Here is a 26,564-nt window from a genome sequence, read left to right as displayed (position 1 = left end):
CGTTCCCCGGGCTCCGCGTTGGGCCAGCGAGCTTGGCCTCAGACGCCGGCGAAGTTACAAGTCTCGCGGCCTTCCTCAGCCCAGCCAGGGCTCCTTCGGCTGTAACCTCAGGGCTTGGCCCACGGAGGCCACCGGAGACCGAGAGCGCCCGGGGGCAGCGACCAGCCGAAGCCCCAGGTGCGCCCGGAGGCCCGAGCCCGCCCACCGCCGTCACGCGCGGTCCAGCTCCACCCCCGTCCGCGCCGCAACACCGGCGGGCTGGGCGGGCCTGGCGGCTTAGGCCCAGAGCCCGCCCCGGCCTCGCGCACTATGTAAGACCAGTTGCTTCGGCCGCGACGGCGGCAGGAGCTTGCGAACTTGTTCAGTCGGCCGACCATCCCCAGGCTTTGCTCGGTCTCGCTGTGGGGATCCGCCGCGCACGCGCGCAGGCTCGCCACGCTCCGCCCCCGCTCGCCGCCGCGTCCTCCGACCCCTGGCCGCGGGCTGCGCGCCGCGCGCCGGCAGCTGAAGGCGGCATGCGGGACTACGACGAAGTGACCGCCTTTCTGGGAGAGTGGGGGCCCTTTCAGCGCCTCATCTTCTTCCTGCTCAGCGCCAGCATCATCCCCAACGGCTTCAATGGCCTGTCGTCTGTGTTCTTTACGGCGACCCCGGAACACCACTGCCGGGTGCCGGACACCGCGAACCTGAGCAGCGCGTGGCGCAACCACAGTGTCCCGCTGCGGCTGCAGGACGGCCGCGAGGTGCCTCAGAGCTGCCGCCGCTACCGACTCGCTACGATCGTCAACTTCTCGGCGCTCGGGCTGGAGCCGGGCCGCGATGTGGACCTGGAGCAGCTGGAACAGGAGGGCTGCCTGGATGGCTGGGAGTTCAGCCAGGACATCTACCTGTCCACCATCGTCACCGAGGTGGGTACCAGCTCCGCGCCCAGGACCTGAGACCTAGGCGTAGGCAGGACCTTCACTGTCTTTAAAGTCGCGCACTCCACCCGCCAAGGTGAGTGCTGGATGCTGTCACTCCCTCTCCGCGGACTCGCTACATACTGGTGATGGACATCCTCCAGCCAGGTGGCTCAGGATCACTTTTCGTGGTGACTTCCAGACAGATCATAGCCATCGCAGCACGGTTGTCAGTCTGGCCACCCATCCTTGTTAGCTACCTTGGAAAGGAAGCCAAGAAGGCCTTGGCAATCCTTATAAATACTCTTAAGATACTGAGTAGTCAAAGTCATTCCCCATAAAAAATTGTTTACTTTTTACTTATGGTCAGTTATCATTAGTCTTTTAGGATTCTGTGCATCTGAAGATCTATTCGGAGTGACTTCTTGACCTGGAATGTTTTAGGGTATTCTAAGGAAACGTCTTTAGCCAGATTTAGTTAAAGCATACAGCCTTAGTTCATCGGAAGCAGGGGGAAAACCTTTCTCATTCCCCAGCCCCTTGGATTTTCCTTTTCTATCCCCGGTGACCTTGTAGTCATTAAAGCTGGATGTATGATGTGATATTTATGGATGCATGTGGTTCTGCTTTGCATCTTACTCCAGCTCTGGCACTCTGACTCTGTGTAGTCTCAGCAGAACTGAGCAAGCAGGACATTAAAAAGAGCACTTCTTGAAAGACTCTCCGGTGCCCAGGTTCACTGAGTGTCAGGAACAGGGGTTTGAGGAGTAAGGAAGGCTTCTTGGAGAAGGAGGCTTGTGGATGAGTCTGGGGTGTATAGCTCAACAGAGACAAAGTCTGAAACAGCAAGAAACAACCTGGCATAAGGTCAGAATTCACAGGGAAGAGGCTGAAGGGAATGGTCCATAGTTCCTGGTATGGCATCAAACCCTACTGGAGCCTCAACGAGGCTTACATGGTTTCTGGAGACTGTGTGTGTATGTTGCCTCTGGGGGTTGTCACCCTTCAAGGTAGTCTGAGTGCTGCCACAACAAACTTGTGTGTGTGTGTTGTTTTTTGTATATTTGGACATTTGATGTCCCCAGCATCTGTGCCTCCTTACTCCACATGTGTGTAGTAGGAGTGTGAGAAGAGCCCCACTGGGATCTCAGCAAGTGACACCATTCCAGTGTCCTCAGGCATTGCTGCTTGAGAGACGAGGCACTGATTGGGGGTAGTTGACTGTGATCTGTGGCTGAAGAGTGCCCGTAGTATTAAAACTTCCAGTTATCCCAAATCCTCGATCCTAGCCTCCCGAGCGAGTCTGTCACCCTCCTGGAAGCCAGTGCGCATTGTGAAAGTAGAGGCTCTCCCTCCGATTGCAGGCAAAGACCACAGAGGGGAAGCCATACTCCATGACTTAGAAGTCCCTGCAAATTCTGCATCTGGCTGCCTGTGGAAGGAGAAGGCAGTGAAGTCAGAAGCAGCTCGTGGCATTTCTTAAGACTTTGCCCTAACCCCTAATGTTTCTGACTTAGTCTAATCATTTGCTCTTTCTTTGCTGCCCCCATCCTACCTTTGACTGAGAGCAGTGATAGCATTGATGAGCTCCCAAAGGCAGACTGTTTAGAAGGATTCTTGAGCTATGTTGCTACCAATATCAGCCTTTCCTTTTATATATTTAAGCTGTTTCTTTAGCTGTCTTAACAGTTTCGTAAGAGCTCTGTGCCCTTTCACCTACTTCCAGGTTGTCAGTCTTTGCAGGGAGGCAAGATTAATACATTACTCAGCTCTTTGTTTGAGGATGCTAATATGCCAGACTTTTAGGTTCAAGGCTGCTGGTTCTCTTCTGGTGAACAGTCACTGTTGGAAGCTGTTACATTAACATTCTAATGGCTCCAGTTTTCTAAGGCACATTTTCTTTCAATGGGACCTGCCTGGCTGACCACTGCAGTTAGTCCTGTGCCTGTTAAATGTCTTCAAGCCTGCCCTCTGCCCCAAATCATACCTAGAGGTATTTGTAAGTACACTGGTATGGAATTCATGTTTTTCAGCAGAAGATGAAACCCCCCAGTTTCCTGTTTGATTTTTTTTTTCTTTGTTGGAGTTGATGAGTGCACACGTAGTACTGAACTTTGTGGTGCACTTATATCTTGCAAGTCCTGACATTGATGCTGGATGCACATGGAGTCCTCAGGAACATTTTTATTGAATGGATTAATGAATAATTTTGAAATCTTCTCCACTGTGAGAGAACTGAAGAAGAAAAGGACAGGTTTAACTCATAAAAGAGAAACTCAGGGGTGGTCAAAAAGCATTAAGTGGAATATTTCAAAGTAAATGTAATCCCCCACTCCAGAGACTGGGGCTTGTGCCCGTGTGGATCTGCAACAAGGTGTTGGGACTGGCAGAAAGAAGGGGACACTGTTTATGAGGTGAAAGAGGTTGTTTTCCCATGTTTCTGGAATCGGTTAGTGGTTCATGAGCTTCTAGGCTGAACCCTTCTGTAGCCCTTCAGTCACCCCAGGGGTACTGGGGCATCAGCCACTCCACTATGCAGTGGTGCTCCAATCCCTGAGTGTTCCTTGGCCCAGCACTGCCTCCTTCTCTGGGAACATGGGTGATTTTTCAGGCTGCCTGGGTCACCTCCTTTTCGGTGTTGCCATAGCACAGCCTGTGACTGTAGAGTTTCCTTTGGAAATGTCTAGCTACTCTGGCACTCATGAGTTAGGGTCTCTTCGGCCAAAAATCCAGCAGTTCTCTGTGTCCCCTTGCCCCTTGCCAGTCTCTGCTTCCCAGAAGCCCCCCTGCCCCAGCCCTTGGCAACACTCTTACTTACTCCCTGTTGTCCTGGAAAGCCTCTTTTTCTCGACCAGCTTTTCCATCAGCCTTATCTCATAAGTGTATTGCTGCTAAATCACTTCAGTCGTGTCCGACTCTGTGCGACCCCATAGACAGCAGCCCACCAGGTTCCTCTGTCCCTGGGATTCTCCAGGCAAGAATACTGGAGTGGGTTGCCATTTCCTTCTCCAATGCATGCATGCATGCTAAGTTGCTTCAGTCGTGTCCGACTCTGTGTGACCCCATGGACAGCAGCCCACCAGGCTCCTCTGTCCATGGAATTCTCCAGGCAAGAATACTGGAGTGGGTTGCCATTTCCTTCTCCAAGTGTATAGTCTTAGAAAATAGGAGAGCACCCACTGTTACCTCTACATCCACCTAAAGAAAAAGCTACATCAGCTGGGGAGGCAGGCCCCGGGCTGACTGTAGGGTGGGGAGAGCAAAGAGACCTGGAGCCAGTGCCTCACTGCTCTGCCTTTCTGACTCCCCTGACTCTAGGGAAGTGTGGACCCTTTTCCTGCCCCTGCAGGAAATCCCCGTGGGCTCCTGTGTACATACAGTCACAGCAGACCCATCTGACCATGAGCGGTCAGATTGAGACTCTAGCTAGCTGACAACCAACACCCTGGGTCAAAGTTCTGACAGTTGACACAGAGAAGGGATGAGGGAGAAAGGAAAATAATCTGTTCATGAGAATGAAGTTCAGGGTTCGTCTGGGCGCCCAAGGACGAAACCCAAGGGATAGTATGGTTTTGGAAGGTTAACAGTCCTTTATCCATCGAGTCACTCACTCACCTAGGTATCAAACAGGTACTGAGTCTCTCCACTGCAGGGCTCTGCCAGGCTTTTAGAAGATGTGGTCACAAATTCTTCTTCTCCTTGCCCTGACAGCCTTGGGTCAAGGATTCACCATTAACTGCAACAGAAGGCACGATGAAATGTGTGTAGGACTGCATGGCCTTCAGTAACGGGTAGTGCTTACCAGTGTGTTTGACCACTGATGCAGTCAGGCTAGGTACATCTTAGGAAAGAGCTTCTGCCCTGTGGGCACAGGCTCTATCACTTTTTTCTTCCAGTCAACTCACAGGTAAGAACATTTAGTCCCAGGGAACTACATCGTCTCTGTACTTCCCATAACTGAGAAGTAGCACCAATTATATACTGCGTTCAAGAGACACAGTTCTCTTTCTTTTTAAAAATTTAAACAGCTTTATTGAGGTATCAATTACATAAAACAAACTGTGCCTAACTAAAGTATGTAATTTAAAAAGCTTTATATATATAAGCTATCTCCAAGAACCCATCATTGCTAGAAAGGCACATTTCTAACCAGGAAGGGTAGCAAGCCTAGGCCCCTTGCCAGCGTTACTCAGATTTTTTTTTCCCCTCAGTTTGCTCCTGCTTTTACAGCTCACCCAGCTGAGGAGTAATGATGCTAGGCTCATGACATAAATCTTAAACCTACACATTTAGTTCTAAGGTTAATACCTATTATCATCAGCCAGTACAATTCATCCTTCATACCAGGTGGCGTCTTCAGTGAGCTGATCTGTAGCTGCCTTAGTCACGGCTGCCAAGCCAGGAATTCAGTATAGAAATACTAGATTCTTTTTGCTGTAAAGACAGCAAGCCTTGGGTCATAACCTGGACTCTATGGGCTTCTCATCCCACCCCTCCTTAGGGGTGTCAGGCCAAGTCCTAGAGCCTGCTGCAGTCCATCTGGTGGTTGCCAGGTGGGTGGGTTGGGTTGGCTGGGTGGAACCTTGTCCGTGCTTGCCCTTTTGTTCATTTTTTGAAACCTAGAACCTTTCCTGACCTCTTGTGGCCAGAAGGAAGGAACTGTTAATCCATGCTTGCTTTTGGAGGACCCAGAGCCAGGCCATAAGAATTGTTAAGAAATGTTGGTAGTAGGTGGAGAGCCCAGTTACTTCAGGTAGTTACACACTTGCCCAGACTAAGGACACTGACCCAAGTGGTGGGGGTGAGGCTGCTGGAGCCGGAGAGATGCTCTGGGGATCCACATGATGAGCACTACAGTCACCTTATCTCCTGCAGAGCATTGTTTGACCTGGTTTCAGCTAGCATCTGGCCTTGCCAGTCGAGAAGTCCCTAGAAGCCTATACTGGGAGACCCAACACGAGGTGGGGGGTTAGAGGTTCCACTCCAGAACTCATTGAAAAAGCCCCTCTGGACTTCTAGTCTGGCTCAGCTGTATCAGACCCCAGCCCTCATGAGAGACCTATTGGGAAGCAACTAATGACTCTATTCAGTCTTTTTTAAAATCTCCGTCACTACAAAAGTAGTGCCTGCTAGCTGGGAATAGATCCCATCATATTCAGTTGTGGCCATAACCATAATCTGGCCCTGAAGCTCTAATACCCAGAGGCTGGCACCCCCTCACTGAGTCCCTCAGCTCTAACTCCCTGCCACTCCTATCCTGACTTCAGCAGCCGTGTCTGGATGGCAGCTGCCCCAGGAGCACACACCCTCCTAGAAGGAAGATGGTATCTGGGTGCTGGCACCACTGAGACTGCAGAGATGAGAAGGCTGCCATTGCCTGAATGTTTGGGCCTTAGCGCTCCTTGCTTGTCCCCTGCTAGTCTGGGCTTCCTCTAGACTTAGGAGTTGGTGACCCCCAACTCTTCCCTGGAGTGGGGATCACCACCCATTCTCAGTCCATCCAAGGCGCAGGCTTGCTCCAGAGTGGAGAGCCAGCTTGTGGCTGAGTGATCCTTATCGTCTTCTGCAGGGGTTCTTGATCCATCCTGAGGGCTGCCCTCTTACCCATTCTGAGGTGCCTGGAGGCTTTCTGCATGCACTGCCCAGCAGGGCTGAGAAGCAGACTTGTTTTTCCCTCTGACCTTGACATGGAAGAGATGCTTACTTCTTGGAAGCCACGCACTCCCCAGGAGCCAACAGAATCCGTGGAGGGCAGGCCTGCAGCCTGGCACCAGGCAAGCAAGGGGCTGAATTCCTTGGAAGGTGGCCTTCTTGGTTATTACAGAGCACCATCTCTCTGTTCTGGGAAACATTTTTCTGGGAACCAGCAAGCTTCCTATTTTGGTTTCTCATCCTTCTCTTGGCCTTTGTTAGGCTGGAGCAGTCTCATGTGTGAGTGTTCAGTGCTTCCCCGTGCCCACAGATCTCTTCCCATGCCAACTATGGATGCAACTCTACTCCAGATTCCAGGAACCTCAAGCACTGTAACCTGTTCCCTCCCCCAATCACTGTTTCATAAATGGGGAGATTAAGGCACGATGGGGTTGGGTAGCTAGTTAACAGAGTAGAAGCTACAACCCAGCTTCTTGGCTCCCAGCTCAGATTTCTTGGCTGTAATCGGGCCTTACATTGGCACAGCATCAGGGGTAATAGCTCTAAATATCAGCAGAAGGAGCCAGGGGTCATTGGCCCAGAGTCAGGACCTGAGCAGAGCTGAAGGAACAGATCCTGAAGGTGCATAACAGGCCTTCTGGCTGCATTTCCTTGCTGGATGCCTTGACCCTTGGAGCTGCAGAACCCTGCTCCAGAACCATCATACGCCATCCCTGCGAATGGCCTGGGCCCCACTGAGAGGTTGCCCACCCCAGCAACAGTCCCAGCCTCAGCCCAGATCCTTAGAAGTGACCATGTGAAGCCTTGCCCTTCCTCCTGGGTTGGCACGTAGGCAGAGTACCTGCTCCCTGCCCGTCTCCCCTCCTGAAACTGGTAACAAAACAATGAGGCTAAAAGCTGTGAAAAACAAGATGGCCAGTCTCCCCGTTGAGGGGAAACCTGCGCCATGCCTTGCTGCCTGATGGGCTATCACCTGCCTTAGTGAGCTCACACACCCTTGCGGTCATGTAAACAGAGCATGCCTGGATATGGGATGTTCTGATTTCATTTTCCAAGAAGCCGAACATTTACAGCATTTTTAAAAAGAAGTAATACATCCCTCTCTCCTCTTTCAGTGGAACCTGGTGTGTGAGGACGACTGGAAGGCCCCACTCACAATCTCCTTGTTTTTCGTGGGTGTGCTGATGGGCTCCTTCATTTCGGGGCAGCTCTCAGACAGGTAAGGTGGGTATCTATCTCCTGCAGCTGCTGGGACCCAAGCACAGAGCCAGGTAGTGTTTTCTCAGCCTGGGCTGTGTGCTTGAAAAGGGGGAAGGCACATCGATACTACAGACTCCATTACAAAGTAAGGAGAGTCAGCGGCCTCCTCTCACTGATGCTTGCTGAGCAAAACAACCTCAGTTGAGTGTATCCATGATCCAGTTGACCAGGAAATATGCCTTGATTCACTTCTGTGGCGCTTGGCTGGCCTTCTAGGTAAGGATAACTCTTTGGTGTCTTCGCACATTAGGAGAGGCAGACACCACACACAAGCACATGAGCTGTATTGTAGATTTTAGGGCATTCCATAGACAATTGCCTCTGTGTTCCCAAAACCATCACTCTTTCCTCAAGGTAAGAGGAGGTCTCACTAGCCAATGGCAGTGTGATGGGCAGAACTCTTATATACACAGAGCTGATTCCCTTTAGCTAACAGACTTATGGTTATGGTACTTCACAGCAATCAGGAAGTGTGCTATTTCAACCCATAATTCCAGGGCTCTTGACTCAAGGTCTGGGGCTTAGGGAGTTCATCTCCTCTGGAGATTACCTACAAAATTGCAGAGATTGTATGCGAGCATTTTTCTGGAGAAAGTTCCAGAGTTGCCACAATATTCACAGAGGTGTTATGATGTTGTGTCTTTCTTTCTCAGGACTTCAGGGTCTGTGAGAGAAGCCTGTGGCAGGGAGAATAGCCTTCAGCAAGGTCCTTGGCCACACTGGATCACCTAGTGGAGAGGAGTCCCAGTATCCTCTCAGCAGGGGGAGTCTCTCATAGAGAGGTTCAGGCTGAGGATGTATCCTGCTTTGAGAACACAGCCATTTTACCCTGTAGCTTTCATGCAGAGGGATGTTTGGGCATGTTGCATCTACGGATTAATATCTTTACTTGAGAAATCTTTCCTCATAAGAAATATGTGCATTTTTCACTAGATTTGTCTTTTCCCGTGTGTCATCTAGTGATTTTTGAAAGGGACAGATTCCCACAGTCACCTGTAAGCATTAAAGAGTTAAGTAGGCTGTGACCACTGACTGTTGATTCTGGATGAGCCGGAGACACTTGCTCCTTTAGGAGAAAGGCCTTTGCTTCCCCAGACTCTTAACCTAGCAGCAAGTATCAGTTAGTTACTTACATTTATTTAATAAACATAGAGGATCTGAGAATTCCTTGGTAGTCCAGTGGTTAGCACTCCGTGCTTTCATTCTCAAGCTCACAGGTTCAGTTCCTACTGGGGGCGGGAAACTAAGATATCTCAACATTTACATACTTAAATACGTATTTTAATGAAGCTTTTTTTTTTCCTGTTTTTCCTTTATAAATACACTTAGAGCATAGCAGTATTTACTGAAGGTGAATATACACTTACTCTATGACTCAGCTACCCCACCCAAGAGAACTTTTAACCTACAGCAAGCATCAGTTAGTTACTTACATTTACTTAATAAACACAGAGCATCTGAGAATTCCCCAGTGGTCCAGTGGTTAGGACTCTGCACTTTCATTGCCAAGGTCACAGGTTCAGTTCCTAGTCGGGGCAGGGAACTAAGATCCCATAAGCTGCACAGCACAGTCAAAGTAAATAAATAAATAAATACATACATGTGGAGCTGCTAATATGTGCCATTCACTCTTACAAGTACTGTACAAATAAACAACAAATAATTTAATATTTGTAACCCTATGATACAGGAAGTATTATTCTTCTCATTTTATAGATGGGGAAAAGGAAGCCCAGAGGAATTAAATGACTTGCCCAGAGTCACACAGCTGGCAAGTGGCAGAGCTAGGATTTGGGCCCAGAGAGTCCTGATCCTCTGTTTCCTGTGAACTACTGTTCTAGGTGCCCGCTCTTCTAGAACTTGCCTTCTAGCAAGGCAGAATGTATTAAACAATGAATTGAGGGAAGTACTTATTACCCTTTGTGATGGTAAGTGATACAGAGAAGTACAAGGTGCTCAGAGAGGGTATGACAGAGGAGGCCTGAGATGGTGAACCATGTGCTAGGGGTTGAAAAATGAGTAGGCATTAGCCAGCTAAAGGGATGGAGAGAGGAAAGAGTGTTCTGTGCAGGAAAGCCAAGAGTGCTTAAGCCTAGACTCAAGAAAAGGCATGGTACACTGTAGGAGCTTGGAGACAGTGCTCTGGGGTGGTGTGGAAAGTGGAATAGAGACCCAGCAGTGAGGCAGGCTGAGTCCCAAGTGGAAGAGCAGGCCAGGCTTAGCAGGTGACAGGAGTCTGGACTTTCATCACAAAGCAGTGTGGAGCTTTTGAGAGTGTGACATCATCAGATTTGCATTTTTAAAAAGTTGTTTGATAACTTGGTGGAGAAAGGATTGAAAGGAAACAAGAGGGATTATCACAATAATTATCACAATAATTTATATAATTTATTGTGATATAAATTATCACAATAATTTATACAGGAAATGAAGGTGACTTGGACTAGGATGAAGGCGGTAGACATGGAGAGGAGCGGAAGGAGATAAAACCAACGGGACTTAGCTATGTGCACACAGTAAGTGAGGGGAGGGAGACTCCTGGCCTGCACAACTGTATAGATGATGATACCCTTCCCAAAGATAAAGCCCCGTGGAAGAGGACCAAGTTTGTAGGAGAAGATATTGAGTTCCATTTGAACATACTTAACTTAGGGTGAGTATGAGACTTAGGGTCTCATAGGAGTAATTGAGTATGGAGTTGGATGTATGGATAGGGTGTTGCATGAGAGGTTTGGGCTAGAGAAACACATTTGGGAATTGTTAGTTCACAGAACCCTCATCAAAGCCCGGAAAGTAGATGGGAACAATGTAGAGTGAGAGGAGCGCATGCCGTGGACTGAGCTCAGAGGCCCTCCTAGAGCGGAAGTGGGATCCTAGAGCGGAAGTAGGAGTTCCTCCTCACAGGGTGGGGTGGCAGATGAGACTCAAATTACCTTGATGTGAAAAACTAGGAGGAAGTACCCCAGTTTCAGAGTTGAAACCCAGTGCATTTTTCTGGTCAGCTGTGTCATAGAATAGGTAGATCTCTGTGGGTCAGCTTTGGAGCCTGATGACCATGTAACCACCATGATGATCTGAGGAAAGTGTTTAAGTTTCAAAAGATCTGCTCCCAAGGAAACAATAGAAACAAAGTTAGTGACTGTGTTGAAGACTACCTTATTCTTCAGAAGGGCTGGTACAGTGCTTCTCAAACCTTTAAAAATTTTTTTTTGCTAGCAGACTTCTTCTTTTAAGTAGGATCCTTTAAGTCCAGTAAATGAAATAGCCAAAAATGTGGCTGTTCTGGCTGCAGCACCTGCCTTTAGCTCCTTGCACCACCCATCAAGCTTGTCTGCAGCCCCTTGGGCGGCCCCAGGGCTCTGCGGGGTGGACAGTTTTCTCCTAAGTGAGCCAGGTCAAAAACCTAAGCCTAACAGATTGCCTTAGGGCAGTACATTCATGCCCTCCAGTGTTGTCTGTGATATCAACAGTAACTTTTTATATAGGACTCCTTCCAGGAATATTAATAAGCCTAAAAGTCAAGAGCAACAAAATAATCCTGGGTTGCCAAAGCGTTTTATCTGATGTCACTGAGTTACCTTTAGGTGCAGAATTATAAGGGAGGCACAACCCTGGGGAAGAAGTAGCTGATATTTTTTATTTTTGTGGACATGTGTGTGTTTAACATTTTGTTGACAGATTTTGAAAGTGAGCCTTTCTTGCAAATCCAAACTACAGTGACAAATATCACCTCATACCAGTCAGAAGGCCATCACTAAAAAGTCTACAAATAACAAATGCTGGGAAAGGAAAAAAAAACAAATGCTGGAAGGGGTGTGGAGCAAAGGGAACCCTCCTACGTTGTTGGTAGGAATGTAAGTTGATGCAGCCACTATGGAGAACAGTGTGGAGGTTTCTCAGAAAGCTAAAAATAGAACTACCACATGACCAACAATCCCACTCCTGGACAAAACTATAATTCAAAAAGGTACGTACACCCCTATATTCATAGTAGCACTGGTCACGATAGCAAAGACATGGAAACAACCTAAATATTCATCGATAGGTGAATGAATAAAGAAGACGTGGTACATATGTACAATGGAATTCTACTCAGCCATAAAAAAAAGAATGAAATAATGCCATTTGCAGCATCATGGATGAAACTAGATACTGTCATATTAAATGAAATAAGTCAGAAAAGGAAAGACAAATACCATACAATATCACTTATATGTGGAATCTAAAATATAACATAAATGAACCTATCTACAAAACAGTAACAGACTCACAGACATAGAGAACAAAGTTGTGGTTGCCAAGGGAGAGGGAGGTGGGGAGAGATGGACTGGGAGTTTGGGGTTCGTAGATGCAAACTATTATGTTTACAATGGATAAACAACAATATCCTATTGAATACTATATAGCACAAGAAACTATATCCAATCTCCTGGGATAAACCATAATGGAAAAGAAGAGGAATAAAGAATGTCTATATGTGTATAATTGAGTCACTGTGCTGTACAGCAGAAATTAGCCCAGCATTGTAAATTGGCTATACTTCAATTTAGAAAAATAAAGAAAAAAAATGTCAGTGGCTGTCAGAGAATATAGCTGATTTTTATTTTCTTCTCTGTGCTTCTCTGTATTTTACACATGTCCTGTGTACACATAAATATAATATCAAAGAATAAAAACAGACAAATGATTCTTTTAAAAAGTGACTATTTTGAGCCCCAAACCCAGATTGCCAAGGATTGTTGCAGTGGACGGGCTCCCTGAGCTGTCCTCTTCACTACTCTCCAGGGAGCCCTTGGGAGGGGAGAGCAGGGTAGGGAGGCCCCACCGCTTGGCTGGCGTGCAGGGCGCTATTGTTACAGAACAATGCAGGGGAGTCTCCTTTTAGGCCAGGGTTGCTCAAGCTCGGCACTGTTGACATTTTGCCCCAGAGACTGCTTTGTTGTGGGAGACTATCGTGGGCATTTTCAGATGTTCAGAACATCTCTGGCCTCTGTTTACTAGATGCCAGTATCATTAAAAACAACAAAACCCTGTTGTAATGGGGAGAAGCACCAAACTCTTTACCGTGGCTGAAGGCCTTGTGCAGTCTGGCCCCCTGGCACCCTCTGCAGTCTCCTCCTGACTAGCTGCCCCTTGCGTGCGTTCGTCCTGCCCCTCCAGCCACAGTTGTACGTGCTTTTCTCATGGTCACAGCAAAACATTCCCGGACCCCCATGCCACGGCCTTCCTTGACTACACAGGTGACCTCCTCAGGGTGTCTGGTTTACATTATTACACTGGTTCCTTGTGCCTTGCCTTCACATTGCCTATCAGAAATAAATAAAAGATGTTATCATGTGATTAATGTTGACCTTCCCCACTCGACTGTGAATATCATTAAAAGCTTGGTCACTCTCCCCTACCTCCTCTTGTCAACTACTACTTTACCTTTGGGTCTGATCTTGGTGCCCCACCTTCAAGGAGACCTCCCCTGAATGCCCAGGTCCCCAGCCCCTACCTGCAGTCCAGGATAGGTTCCTTCGTTGGGTCCCTTGTGGGTCAGGACGCTGATCCTTCAGTGCTCTTGTTTCAGTGTGTGATCGTACATTGAGCAGTGTGATTAAAATATGACTACTGTCTGTCTCACCAACTACACACTATAAGCTCCTTGAGGGCAGAATCAGTGTCTTTTTTTTCTTATTCAAATACATTTATAGTGACTAGTATATAATAGATGTTCAAATAAATTATTCATTGAATGAAAATGGATATCTGCTAGCCCTGGCCTGACTCAAGCTGAATCTGCTAGGTTGAATGAACTAGGTTGACTTGTTCCTATTTGTTGTAGCACTGTCTTTAAAACCAAACAAATCCAAAAAACCCAACATTTTAAAAAATTTTAAATTGAACATAGATATAGAAAACCACACAGAACAAATGAGGTTTAATGAATTATTGCAGGGAAATAACCATATAAGTATCATCAAGTCAAGAAACAGGACTTTGCTGGACACCAGGAAGGCCCACTCATCTGTCCCATCCCAAGGACAGTAGCCTCCCTCACCTATCAGTAAACACTATCCTGACTTATAATAATCACTTCCCTGTGGGTTTTTGGTAGTTTTATCATCCAAATGTTCATCCTTAAACACAAGTTTAGTGTTGCTCACTTAAAAATTTTTACATATCTGTTAGTCTTCTTTAACCGAGGGATTCTCCATCCTTTTCTTTGCCTGGGCTATTCTATCTGACTCATTGGAAAAGACCCTAATGCTGGATAGGATTGGGGGCAGGAGGAGAAGGGGACGACAGAGGATGAGATGGTTGGATGGCATCACTGACTCAATGGACATGGGTTTGGGTAGACTCCGGGAGTTGGTGATGGACAGAGAGGCCTGGCGTGCTGCAATTCATGGGGTCGCAAAGAGTCAGACACGACTGAGCAACTGAACTGAACTGAACTGATTCTATCTGTAGAATTTCCCAGTCTGAATTTTGCTAAGGGTATACTTAGAGTGCAATTGAAAATATTCCTTTTTTCCTCTGCATTTCTGTCAAATTGCAGCTAGATCCAGAGACTTCATCAGATTCAGATCCAGCCCCTTTGGCAAGACTGTAGGAGTCCTACAATGGTCAAGTGTCTCTTTTTATGATGTTAACAGTCATTGAAACATGATGCCCATATCTGTTCATTCACTGGGAGTCGTAAAAGGATGATATTCTAATTTTATCACTTTGGTTTCATTTAATAGTTGGAATACTTTTATGAAATGATACTTTCCTTCATCTGTTACTGGTTACTGTTCATATAGTTTACATAGAAAAGTCAGGACAAATGTCTTCCCCTTTATTTAAACAGTTTTCAACTACAATGAGCTGTTTCCCCATTATCCTCCAAAGTAAACCAACTCTTTAAAAATATTAATTATGAATGTATGAACTTAAGTAAAGTAAATGTGTTTCAGTCCCTTGTGATCATTGTGTTAACTCTGGCACTGCCTTTTGGGCAACGCTGGTGCCCAGACTGTGCATTGGTGACAGCCTAGGGACCGAGAGACCAGGACTGCCCCCACACCAAGTGCCCTGACAGCACTGTCCGCAACCCCTCCCTGAATGACCCTGGGGAAAGCCCCCCTTGGGGGGCCCGTTCCTTCTGCCGTCTTCCAGCTGGTTCTCTGTCACTCTCCTTTCCTTCCCAGGTTTGGTCGGAAGAACGTGCTGTTTGTGACGATGGGCATGCAGACAGGCTTCAGCTTCCTGCAGATCTTCTCGAAGAACTTTGAGATGTTTACCGTGCTGTTTTTCCTTGTAGGCATGGGCCAGATCTCCAACTATGTGGCAGCATTTGTCCTGGGTATGGCCATCAGTTTGGAGTTGAGTACTTGATCCTGTGTTTCACCATGATCCCACCACCCACTTTCTGGGGACAGCTGTGATGTCCCCCCGGGGAGGTGGTCTCTGGCAGTGCCAACCAGGGATCCTTAATGGACCCAATTAGTAGGCATGGAAGCTGAGTCCTCCAAGTGCCTACCTAGCCTTGTGTCCGCAGCAGCACGATAGCCTAACTGCTGATTTCCAGTTCTCTGGCCCCCGACGTGTGGCACCTTAGTCTCATTAGTACTTGGCCATTTTGCTAGAATTCATCTAAACATCTTCTGTTAAAAATAGGGGCTGCCATTTCCCAGGGCTGAGGTAGCTAAGGAAAGAGGGAGGCATGACATGAGGAGCAAGGGCCATGATTGGCAAGCTCACCAAGGAAGAAAACTGCCTCTCCCAAAACACACAATGGCTAGTGAAATTGACTGACAAGAATGAATTGAGGGACTTCCTTGGTGGTCCAGTGGTTAAGACTGCCTTCCAATGCAGGGGGTGAGAGTTTAATTCCTGGCTGTGAAGCTAAGATCCCATATGCCTATGGGCAAAAAAAAAAAACAAAAACATAAAACAAAAGCAATGTTGTAAAAAATTCAATAAAGACTTTAAAAATGGTCCACATTTTAAAAAAAATCTTAAAAAAAAAAAAGAATGAATTGATAGGGATGGGGTTTAGTCACAAGACCTTCAGGGTTTTAATTCATAATCCACAGTGCAAGGCTTTGGCCTGCTCTCACTGAGAAGCTGCCAGTCTCACTGATCGGAGGAATCTAACTCTAGCTTTTGGGTCATTAGGTGCCTAGGGTTGATCGTTGAAAGGATTATTTGTTTCTCTTCACATTTAATAGAAAATTTTTTCTTAAAAGTGCAATAGTCAGCACGTGTGGCTATAATAGCAACTTCCCCTTTAATGAACCCTTCCTCAGTGAAGATTTAAATCTGAGGCCCCACATGGCATCTTTAGCATAGGGTTTCAGGAAGTGATGACTGTCAGGAGAGAACCCTGAAGTACCTGCAGCAGGTGGTCAGAATCCTGTCCCTGCCAAAGGCTTGTAAACTTCAAGATAATTCTGCCTGATCCCTTATCTCTATGTTGACAATTACACAAGAGAAGATGAATAAGGAAATGACCAGAATTAAAATACTAACCTGACTCCTCCCTTGTTTTGAACAGGAACAGAAATTCTTGGCAAGTCAGTTCGTATTATATTCTCTACGTTAGGCGTGTGCATATTTTATGCGTTTGGCTACATGCTGCTGCCACTGTTTGCTTACTTCATCAGAGACTGGCGGATGCTGCTGCTGGCGCTGACGGTGCCGGGGGTGCTGTGTGCGGTGCTCTGGTGGTGAGTGTGCCCTGTGCCTGGTGGTGAGCATGCCCTGTGCCTGGTGGTACCTGCCAGCAGGGTGTCTTCTGTGTGGCTTTCACTAGGGGGCAGCAGCAACCCACACATCCTAAGTTCTTTCAGCATGTTTTTCCATCCACTGAAAAGCCAAAAACAAAACAACCTCAGGAAATCAACAGACTTGTTCTCAGCCCTGTGCTGGGTTGATTGGGGTGTAAAGAGAGGAAAAAGCAGTAGCTGTGAGATGATAGTCTAGCATGACCTCCAGGAAGCTGTCAGACCGCAGGACAAGACAGCTTAGGCCCTGGCTCTGGTTGCATGTTGCTACAGCCTCGTGCCACAGGACTGAGAGGAGAGGGGGCACATTGTAAGTGAGAGTCCTCCACATAGCAGGATAGAGGAAGCCAGGCTGCATCTTAGCCTCCAAGATAGAGCTGGACAAGCAGAGAGGAGGCTATTCCATACTAAGAGAGAGAATGCAGCTGAGGGGCTGAGGCGGGAATCCCACTTTGCTGGTGGGGATGGTGAGGTCCCTGGCCCACCTGGATGTGAGAGCATTGCAGAGCATAGTGGGAGAAGATATAGGGCATAGAAGACACAGATGAGTCCTGGTTATGACCCAAGGGCAGAGGCCACCTGGTGTGGTAGAAAATAAGATCCACAAAGTCTCAGAACACCCAAGTGCTTTATAGTCAACTGGAAAAATCAAGGAGGGAGGGATGAGGATAAACTAGAGGCTGTCAGAGGCCAGTGCAAAAGCTTCTGTGGATGCCCGGAACAAGCAGAGGAGTACAGCAAGATGAGGTTGCCCCCCGCCCTCCCCACCCGGGCTCAGCCCATGACAGAAGCCAGGCTGCAGGAACCCATGTTACGCCTGTCTACTTAGTGTCCAGTAGGTGGCACTACCACTCCTCAGAAATGGGAAGTGGCCAGCCAGGGAGGAATCCCATCAGTGTGTGTTGGCCCCTATAAATTCTGTGTACTCCAGTATAATCAGAGGCTCACACTTACTGGCTGTAGCATGGTGCATCTCTTAGCTTCTGGCTTGGAAGTATCAAACATTCCTCAAAGCTCGCTCTGGTTCTGAAACCCCATTTCCCACCTCCACTTGTGCTCCACCTGGTCTGAGGGACAGAAGTCTCAGTGCAATTGCTTCTTGTACTTCCAGGTTCATCCCTGAGTCCCCCCGATGGCTCATCTCTCAGGGACGATTTGAGGAGGCAGAGGTGATCATCCGCAGGGCTGCCAAAACCAATGGGATCATTGCACCTTCAACCATCTTTGACTCCAGTGAGGTGAACACCATGCAGGGGCCGGTGGGAGGGTCCCGGTGACCACAGTTTTAGGGCAGCATCACACAGCCCCGAAGCCCTCCCTTTACAAAGCAGCCCAGCCCTCTCTATGCCTAAGCCCCAGCTGCCCCCAAGGCAGGTCCTGTTAAAATTCAGAAGTTGAGAAGGTGCCAGCTACCTCAATTCCTTTACTTTTCTTATGGATTTTAGATTTTCATACTTTGTATATAAATCTTCTCTTTTAGGTGATCATACAGTTGAACCATTACTTTTCATAATAAAAACTCTTTATATGTAATAGGTCTTCCATGAAGTTGGCATTCTGGGAAATCATTGTTTCTTATACCTTGGGCAGTTTCTAATTTTTTAAAAAAATAATGCACTGCCTAAAATATGAAACAAAAATAGATTTGGAGTTAAAGCTGTCCTGTCTCCTTCCGCCTACCAGTGGGGAGTTGTTGAGTATCGTCTTAGAGCCAGGTCCTTTTTGATATCCACCCTCCCCAAACCTCACGCCTTCCTGCAAACCCTATTCTCCCATGCAGTGAGTAATTTCCTGGCTCTGCCTGATTCCTGGGTGTTGCTTCTCTTTCCTGTTCCCTCTGTTTCCACCCTGTCTGTAGCAAGCGGCTTTCCTCAGTCCCATGGCTCCCAGAAGAGGTTAGACGTTGTCACTGTTGGCTGATGGGGTTCTGGAGTGTGTCTCTGCTCTGACAAAGACAAGGGCCTGGCTGTGAGAAGAGTCAGCAGGAGCATATTGCTGTGTGCAAAGGTGCATTCGAGCCAGTCTGACTTCCGATGCAGAGTTCAGGCTTGGGAAAGAGAGACCAGTTACTAGAGGTGGCAAAAAAGCCGCTGGCCACTGCCAGCCTCACAGTTAAGAAGTGGCCCAGCACCAGCTCCCACTCAGGATGTCCTAGAAAGGACTCCGGTCAGAGTTCAGTAAGGGGTAGATGGCAGGGAATGCTTCTGAGTGAGGTAGCCTTGGTAGCTTTGCAGAGGTCAGTCTGGTAAACCTATGAATCCACTGGCATCTTTGTAGAAATGAGGCTATTTCAAGGGATCCGTTAGGTCAAAAGTTGACCTTTTGTTGAACTGCTAACTCAGGAAAAACAGACTCCAAAGCTGGGTTTGCTTAAGAAAGCAACGTTAGTGTGTTTAGACGTGTGGTCTATTAATGTCCTTGGCCGTGCCAAATTTCATAGGAAGTTACACTGGGTGAAGCCAAGGTCAATTTTCCTGTTTTTCTATCTGAAATTTTTTTTCCTTGGAAGTAGACCAGTAACTACATGGTAGGAGGACCAAAAAACATTAATTCTTTAAAAAATATCATATCAATAAACTACACAGCCAGTTTCTCTCTCTGACCCAGAGGGCTGGGAGCCAGGCTTGGAAAGGAATGCTCAGAGGCCTCCCTGGAATGTGGCCATGGGTTCGGGGTGGTGCTCAGAGAGAGCAATCAGCTTAGGCCTCCTCCTTGGCTGCATCGCGTTACAGGCTGGTCACTTATTTTCTTCCTCTTTCTTGTTCACTAATTTGTTATCAACAAGGCCTGGTGAAGCCTTTTGCAGCCCAAGACACAGCCTCTATACCTACTCTTCTTTTCAAGCAAGAAACATGAACCACTCACCAAGTCAGAGACACAGAAAGCTAAGATGCCAGGGTTTCAAGTATGTTCTGGGGTCTCTAAGTCTCCAACTTTCTCTCCCTCCCATACCCTTGCCTTGTTGTCTGCAGCTACAAGACCTAAGCTCCAAGAAGCAGCAGTCCCACAGCATCCTGGATCTGGTCCGAACCCGGAACATCCGGATAATCACCGTCATGTCCATAATTCTGTGGTGCGTAAGTGAGACCTACCTGGGGCCTCCAGACGCAGCTTCTGGCAGTAGCTCTCAGGCTTCACATTTACAGACATGTCTCAGACCAGAATTGAAAGCCTGTGTCATCAGAAAGTTGCACAGATGTGCCTTGCAGTTAAAGAAGTAGGCATGTCCTGGTTCTTAATGGAATCTCAGAAGAGGAGTACGAAAACTGTTGTGGGAGCTCTTGAGGAAGATACAGGATTTTTGGAGATCCCTCCGGGTCATAAGGTGAAGAGTTGCTCATGTTGGGTCCCTAGTTTAGTTGTTCCTGTCGACAGTGCATCAGACGGTGACAGAGGAGGACTGGTGAGGGCTTTAAGAAGTTCTAAATGAAGACTCCACGTCCTTTTGGTTACAGAGGCTGCTATGTACATTCTGGAAATGTGGAAGCAGGAAGTCTTCCCTCTGGAATGTTTGTGGAGACTGTCCTGGAGGCAGAGCCATGGCCTGCATGTCCTCTTCAAGTTCCTTCTAACGTGGCATCTCCCCAAGTGTGTCAGGCAGGGATTTGTGACTTGTCAGAAAGAAGGAACACATCTGAGTGCCTAGAGAGTGTTTGCTCAGTGGCCAGATCCTTGGGATTACATGTGACTACCTGAGCCTGCAGGCGGGGAGGAAGGCAGGCTACATCTCAGAGTCCTTATTGCTGGAGTCAACAAGCCTTGGCAACCAGCTGGGTTGCTCCCTGGGGGGTACTGTGAGTCACCCATTTCCAAGGAATGGCCCAGGATCCCTCAGGGCAGCACACCGCCCCTGAGTTGGCCTCAGACAAAACCAGCATTCAGCCTGCACCACAGACTTGCCAGCCTGCAGTGAGTCACCCGTCCTGAGGTTCACCCGAGCTCGCCGCCTGTTCTGGATTTCCCAGGGACTCCTGTATGAGCCCTCTTCCCTGATTATAGCGGCTGTGGCTTCAACCTGCAGATGAGTTAGAAAGAGTCTGATTCATATTGGTCTGGTTTGCCAAAAAGTGCTGACCATCAACAGAGGGAATGTCTGCTGGAGACAGGCACGCAGGTGGCCCACTGGGAGCTCCCTCTCCTCCTCACAAGTCCCATGGGGTTGGGGTCAACTGCTTCTGACCAGTCTCTTCTTGGCTCGTTGCCCCAGAGGGTCTCCCAGGAATCTTTCTCTAAATGTTTGACCAGTGACTGTTCCTTATTTTATGTTATGTCACCAATCTTACCGCACCCCACTCGATAGCTGCCCCTTTACTCATTCCCGAGTTCCTCCTGCAGTTGCTGGATCTGGGAGGTTCGGAGAGTAGGGAGGTAGGCTTTTGTGAGTGCTTCAGCTTAGGATTTATGGGTGGCTCAGTGGTAAAGAATCTGCCTGCCAGTGCAGAAGACACAGGAGACACTGGTTCAATCCCTGGATCAGGAAGTTCCCCTGGAGGAGGGCATGGCAACCCATTCTAGTACTCTTGCCTGGAGAATCCCATGGACAGAGGAGCCTGGCGGGCTACAGTCCACGGGGTCGCAAAGAGTCAGACACTGCTGAGCACACACAGCTTAGGATTTGTAAAGTCAAAAGGCCTGTTGACAGGTCATTGGGTCTTGGTTTTTTTTTTCCAACACAGGAAATCTATCTGAATTATATGTCTTTGCTGGGACACTTTGGAATGCTTTGAAAGTGCTCTGACCCAAAAGGTACCCTGGTCTGGGGGAAGTTATCTTTGTTTCTAAGAAGCAGGACTCAAGGTTAAATCTGTTGCCCTCCTGGTGAGGACAGTTTTGAATTTCCTGCCATATTATTTTTAAAGTCACCCAGGTAGGGAGGCACCTGGATGGTGCTTCTCCAGCTTTCCTTGACACTCTGTTTCAGGCTGACCATATCAGTGGGCTACTTCGGGCTCTCCCTTGACACACCTAACTTGCATGGGGACGTCTATTTGAACTGCTTCCTTTCGGCCGTGGTTGAAGTCCCAGCGTACGTGTTGGCCTGGCTGCTGCTGCGGCACCTGCCCCGACGGTACTCCATGGCCACCGCCCTCTTCCTAGGTGGCAGCGTTCTTCTCTTTGTCCAGCTCGTGCCCCCAGGTAAGTCCCATACGTGTCTGCGGTCTGAAATGAGATATCCACTGAATCATTCAGTTTCTACCAGACTGTCTCGCCCAATTAGTAAAGAGCATGAAGTGATGCCATTACAGCTTGCCTGCGTATCTGTGTTCTCATCCAACAAATCAGGAGAAAGTATCTCCCGAGACCAGACAGTTATCATGGCCTGGCTTTGGGGGCAGGAGGGGCAGCAGCCATGTGGGGCTGGCAGTTGATGGTACTCTTGTACCCAAGTTAATGTGTGTCTGTTTGTTTCTGCAGAGTGAGGGGGAGGGAAGAGAGCCATCCCTGTGTCTTTTTAACCTGGCCCTGTCTTAATCATTTGTTCATTCAATAAGCAGCTGCGCAGTGTTTACTGTGGGGGAGGCACTGTGCTTGGGGCTAACGACACAGAAGGAAACTAGTCGGGCAGGGCCCCAGGTCCTCCTGGAGCTCGTGTTCCAGTTGGGAAGACAGACAACGAACAAGCAAATAAAATGCTTAATATAGTACAGACCTTACTATAGTAAGTATAGTACAGTGTTACCTTTTATAATGACAGTGAAGGACAATGGAGAGCTGGTTTATATAGAGTGGTCACAGACAGTGTCCCTGAAGAGGGGACAGTTGAGTAGCAACAGATGAAATGATGGAGAAACCCATGAAAAAGTCTAGGAGCAGAACATTTCAAGCCAAAAAAAAAAAAAAAAAAGCAAAGGCCAAGACCCTGAGGAAGTAATGAGCCTGGAATGTTTGGTAAGAGGTGAGGGGAGGGAAATGGGAGGGTCAGGCCACAGCACGGTTCTCACAGGCCAGCTGCAGGAGTTTATTTGTAAAACCGTCTTTGTATCCTACAGAAGGGTGTGAGATCTTTGAAAACTCACAAAATGGTTTATGGACGCTTATGTCCGTGGTGGTACCCAGAGTTGTTATGGATCGGGGGACCTCTGGGTCCCTGAGGCTGGCAACACTCTGCATAGTGTGACTGGGAGCCCAGGGGTGTATGTGGGGAGGCTCACATCAGAGCTCAGGAAGACCCAGAGGGTACTCGCAGCATCTCCTCATTGGCACGGCAAGCAGGGGAGATCAGAGGGTCATTCCTGAAGGTCTGCTGGTCTGTGAAGTGTTGAGTAGAGTGAAAGAATGAAGTGAGTTATGATTGAATTTCCCATTTATCCACAAATCCTTAGATAATTCCACAGTGCTGACAGTATGAGGTTCTGGGGTGCCAGCTGCCCCTGTGACAGACATGCCTTTAGTGACTTTGGGACTGGGGAGCAAGTTTCCTTTGGATTATTGAGGGGCTCACTCTGGTGGTCTCTAGGCTGAGGAGAAGAGTGTGTCCTCACACAGCTGCTGGTCCCAGCCTCCTCTCAGTAAGCAACTTGGAGGGACATGAGCCCCTTATCCCACAATAGGAAGTTATAGAAACTTTCCTCCCCAACCCTTCCCAGAGAGAAAAGGAGAGAAAATATGTCTGTTTCAGGCAAAAACAAAAAACAAAAAAACAACAACAACCCTCTCAGCAGCAGTATACCTTGAGTTGTTGCCTCCTCCTACTTGCCTCCCTTTGCCTCTCCAGAGCTGTATTACTTGGCTACAGTCCTGGTGATGGTGGGTAAGTTTGGAGTCACAGCTGCCTTTTCCATGGTCTACGTGTACACGGCCGAGCTGTACCCCACAGTGGTCAGGAACATGGGTGTGGGAGTCAGCTCCACAGCGTCTCGCCTGGGCAGCATCCTGTCTCCCTACTTCGTTTACCTTGGTAAGTCCTGCGGGGCAGAGCCCACACAGGAGGGTTGGAGTGGAAGCACTGATTGGTTGCAATGTGGGCTGGGGACTGCTCAACAGGAAAACAAGTGTACACACAGCCAAGACTGGATCTGTGCCTGGAGAAGGTTCCTATTGAGGTGCACTGTGGTGGAAGCACTCATGTGGAAAACAACCTATAGACAAGCAAGAAATTGACAAGAGTGGAGGGTTTTGTGCCTGTTTTAGCCTTCCTAGGCCTTCTGTCAGAGAACATAATTCCCCAGTCCTAAGAAACTGCAGCGTGTTTAGGGAGCCAGTGTACTTAATTGGAGAAATTCCTTCTTTCTTTGAATTTAAAAGGAATAGGAATAGGGAGTTTAAAAGGAATAGGAATAGGAAGGGAAAGATGTCCACTGAAGAGATCTGATGAACAGAGAACCTCTGTGACTTGAAGCACTCAACGCAGCAGTTTTATACTGTGCAAAAATCTGCATTATGGCATTTTATGTGACAGGGCCCCAGTTTTATCTTTCTCAGAATTATTTCCTCACAGCAGCTGCAGTCCCCCTGCACATTCCTAGCTGGCACATCTCTGGGGAGGGGTGGCCTCACCTTGGGAGAACTTTGTGAACATGCTACAAAGATCTGACAAGCAGAAACACCTCCTGACCTGGCCTGGAGACAAATTGAGTGGGTTGTGACACGTCTGGAGAGGTGGAGGAGTTATTCCTGTCCCTGGATAAGTACCTCGAGTTCCTTGGAAACTCAGCATTAGGAAATAGGAATGGAGGGACTTCCCTGGCGGCCCAGTGGTTAAAACTCTGCGATTCCACTGCAGAGGGCATGGGTTCAATCCCTGGTCGGGGAACTGAGATCCCGCATGCCACAGGGTGTAGCCAAAAAAAAAAGAAAGAAAATACAAATAGAAATGGCCCAGCCCCATCTTTCCAGTCTACATCCCTCCCCTGCACCAAGGTACTGCTGGTTTGTGCCAACTCTGGGTTCTGTGACATGACTAGGTGCCACCTTCCAATATGGCAGCTCAGACTGGGAGATGCTGAGGCCGAGAAGCCAGGTGATCCCCATTAGAGTGCTGGGGACATGAAAGGAGAGGGAGAGACCGCATCTAATTGCACCCCCAGCTTGGGACTCTGTCTGCTTCGCCACAGGTGCCTACGACCGCTTCCTGCCCTACATCCTCATGGGGAGTCTGACCATCCTGACAGCCATCCTCACTTTGTTCCTCCCAGAGACCTTCGGCACTCCACTCCCAGACACCATTGACCAGATGCTAAGGGTCAAAGGGTAAGGAGGCCTCCTTCTTCACAAAGTTAATGTGCTAGATCTGGGCCTGGCAGAGAGTGCCCCACGAACTCAGAAATGTCATGGACGAGTTTAGCTGTAAGAGGATCAGATGTGGCCAGGTGCTTACAGCCTGTTCTTTCTAGCTGGACTCAGACCACCAGGTCATCACACACCTCTCCACAGCAACAGCAACTCTGGGATAGTACAGAGACAAGGAGAAACCTTTCAGAATCTGCTGTATGATTTTTTTTTTTCCCCTTTAGTGAGATAACCTCAGCTATGGCGTTGGGGGTGCGGGGGCGGATGTTTGTTTTGAGACTGGTAGATAATCTTTCTAAGATTTGTTACTTTTGTTTGACTTGTCTTTATAGAATAAAATACAGGCAAACTCCAAGCCACACAAGGATGTTAAAGGATGGTGAAGAAAGCCCCACAGTCCTTAAAAGCACATCCTTCTAACACAACCACCAGTGAGAAAGTGAGGAGGAAAGACTGTCTTTTCAGAAGTGGCTTGTGCAGACACTGGTCCTTCAGTGGCAAAGGTCTTTGCTATTGATTCTATGGACACCATGTCTGCCTTGCTCATGGATGGACACCCAGACTCAGCTGCTTATGGTCCTAGACACTACCTTTCTCCAGGGACTCTGGCTACTGACAGACAACTTTGGATAAACCCTAACCATTACAATGATGGACTTGGCACTTCCTAAGACGTTAACCACTAACTAGAACCAGTAGGATTTGGAAAAATAGGAGAGGCACTTGCTAAATTTACATTTTAATTTCAGACTGCCTAAAAAGGCCTCTGATAGACCTGAGGGTCTAGTCCTCCCCTCCCCAATCCCCACCCCACTAAACATCTTTTCCCCGTTTCCCTCTAATGGTGCCCTTTAGAGGAAGAGAAGTAATTTCACAGGAAGTTTGATTTCTCATACTTTCTCAGTTACAAAGGATATTGTTGCTTCCCCAGGTCAGGAGAACACAAGTCTGGGGAAAGCTAGAAGAATTTAGTGTGAAGGGAACTGAGCAGATACAGAACATAGACAAGTGCATTGACTTACGAGCACTTAGACCACTCAGAGTGACTACTGGGTAGACTTGTTTACATCTGATCAAAGCATTGGGCTTGTCTGGGCCCATAAGAGATGCATCACTGAATCTACTATACTTGTTTTCCACTACTATGTGAATCAGGTCTCCTGGCAACTATGGTTTCTGATGTATGGTTTGAAGGAAGTAAATCAGTGAGAGAGACAAGCAAACTTGTCTCTTCTCCCAAAACTATAATGTGGATTTTGATTGTTTGTGTTTTGTTTGTTGTTTGTTGTTATGTCTTTTTTCTCCTTAAGTTATTTGCCCTTCAGAATAGACTTAGGAAAGGCTGCTTTCTTAGCCTCCTGGTTTTGTCTTTTTTTGTTTGTTCGTTTCAACCCAGAATCACTCCAGCAATGGTTTGCAGTTGCCACCTCTGCAAGGCCTCACCAGCCTTAGCTATACTAGCACTTCTCTGAGTGCCAAAATGATGTCATTGTGTGTGTTCCTTTTGTGATACTTAATCATGAGGAAAAAATTACAAAGAAGAAAGTTAAGTTGTGCTCACAGTCTTTCAGAGTTGCTCACTTCAGTGGTTTAACACTGGGAGATATTCTGTGTTCAGTGTAAAATTGTCTTCTCTTTTCTGAATATGTTACCATGGTACTCCTAGAGCGTATGCTTCACCTGGTTTTAAAAAAAAAAGTATTTTTGTGAAAGCTACTGAAGTGCCTTGGGAAATGAAGATGTTTTAATAAATGATTTTTTAAAATAA

General features: G+C 47.7%; 1 protein-coding gene and 1 long non-coding RNA gene across 8 annotated transcripts; one reads left to right on the top strand and one right to left on the bottom strand.

Annotated features, from left to right (window-relative positions):
* The first annotated feature begins 474 nt into the window (after positions 1-474).
* Positions 475-26,564, top strand: SLC22A5 (solute carrier family 22 member 5). 7 transcript variants are annotated; one of them, XM_081500096.1, is made up of 10 exons: positions 475-908; positions 7,667-7,770; positions 15,103-15,144; positions 16,448-16,510; positions 17,679-17,805; positions 19,540-19,640; positions 21,489-21,703; positions 23,283-23,465; positions 24,622-24,757; positions 25,129-26,564. In XM_081500096.1, the coding sequence occupies exons 1-10, from the start codon at positions 516-518 to the stop codon at positions 25,214-25,216; spliced, it is 1,452 nt and encodes a 483-aa protein (XP_081356222.1). In that variant the 5' UTR covers positions 475-515; the 3' UTR covers positions 25,217-26,564. The 7 variants fall into 7 exon arrangements, with proteins under 7 accessions (XP_081356222.1, XP_081356221.1, XP_081356219.1 ...); XM_081500095.1 differs by having other exon boundaries at positions 15,103-15,168; XM_081500093.1 differs by having other exon boundaries at positions 14,990-15,144; positions 16,339-16,510.
* LOC145510050 (uncharacterized) lies at positions 13,708-18,968 on the bottom strand. The gene is made up of 3 exons (XR_014056648.1): positions 17,522-18,968; positions 16,314-16,649; positions 13,708-15,702 (listed from the first exon to the last, which is right to left on the bottom strand). It is a non-coding gene; the product is annotated as an uncharacterized LOC145510050 (long non-coding RNA).

Source organism: Giraffa tippelskirchi, chromosome 6 (assembly GCF_054371585.1).
Source record: "Giraffa tippelskirchi isolate mGirTip1 chromosome 6, T2T-mGirTip1v1.2.pri, whole genome shotgun sequence".
NCBI classification, from domain to species: Eukaryota; Metazoa; Chordata; class Mammalia; order Artiodactyla; family Giraffidae; genus Giraffa; species Giraffa tippelskirchi.
Note: the sequence above shows the minus strand (reverse complement) of the source record. Positions and strands in the feature narration are given on the sequence as shown.

Excerpts from the sequence above, each read along its gene's own strand:
- SLC22A5 (XM_081500092.1), top strand. The coding sequence starts at position 516 with ATGCGGGACTACGACGAAGTGACCGCCTTTCTGGGAGAGTGGGGGCCC. Across the intron at positions 7,771-14,989 it reads TCGGGGCAGCTCTCAGACAG|GTTTGGTCGGAAGAACGTGC; the intron begins GTAAGGTGGGTA and ends TTTCCTTCCCAG. Across the intron at positions 15,145-16,338 it reads TGTGGCAGCATTTGTCCTGG|GAACAGAAATTCTTGGCAAG; the intron begins GTATGGCCATCA and ends TGTTTTGAACAG.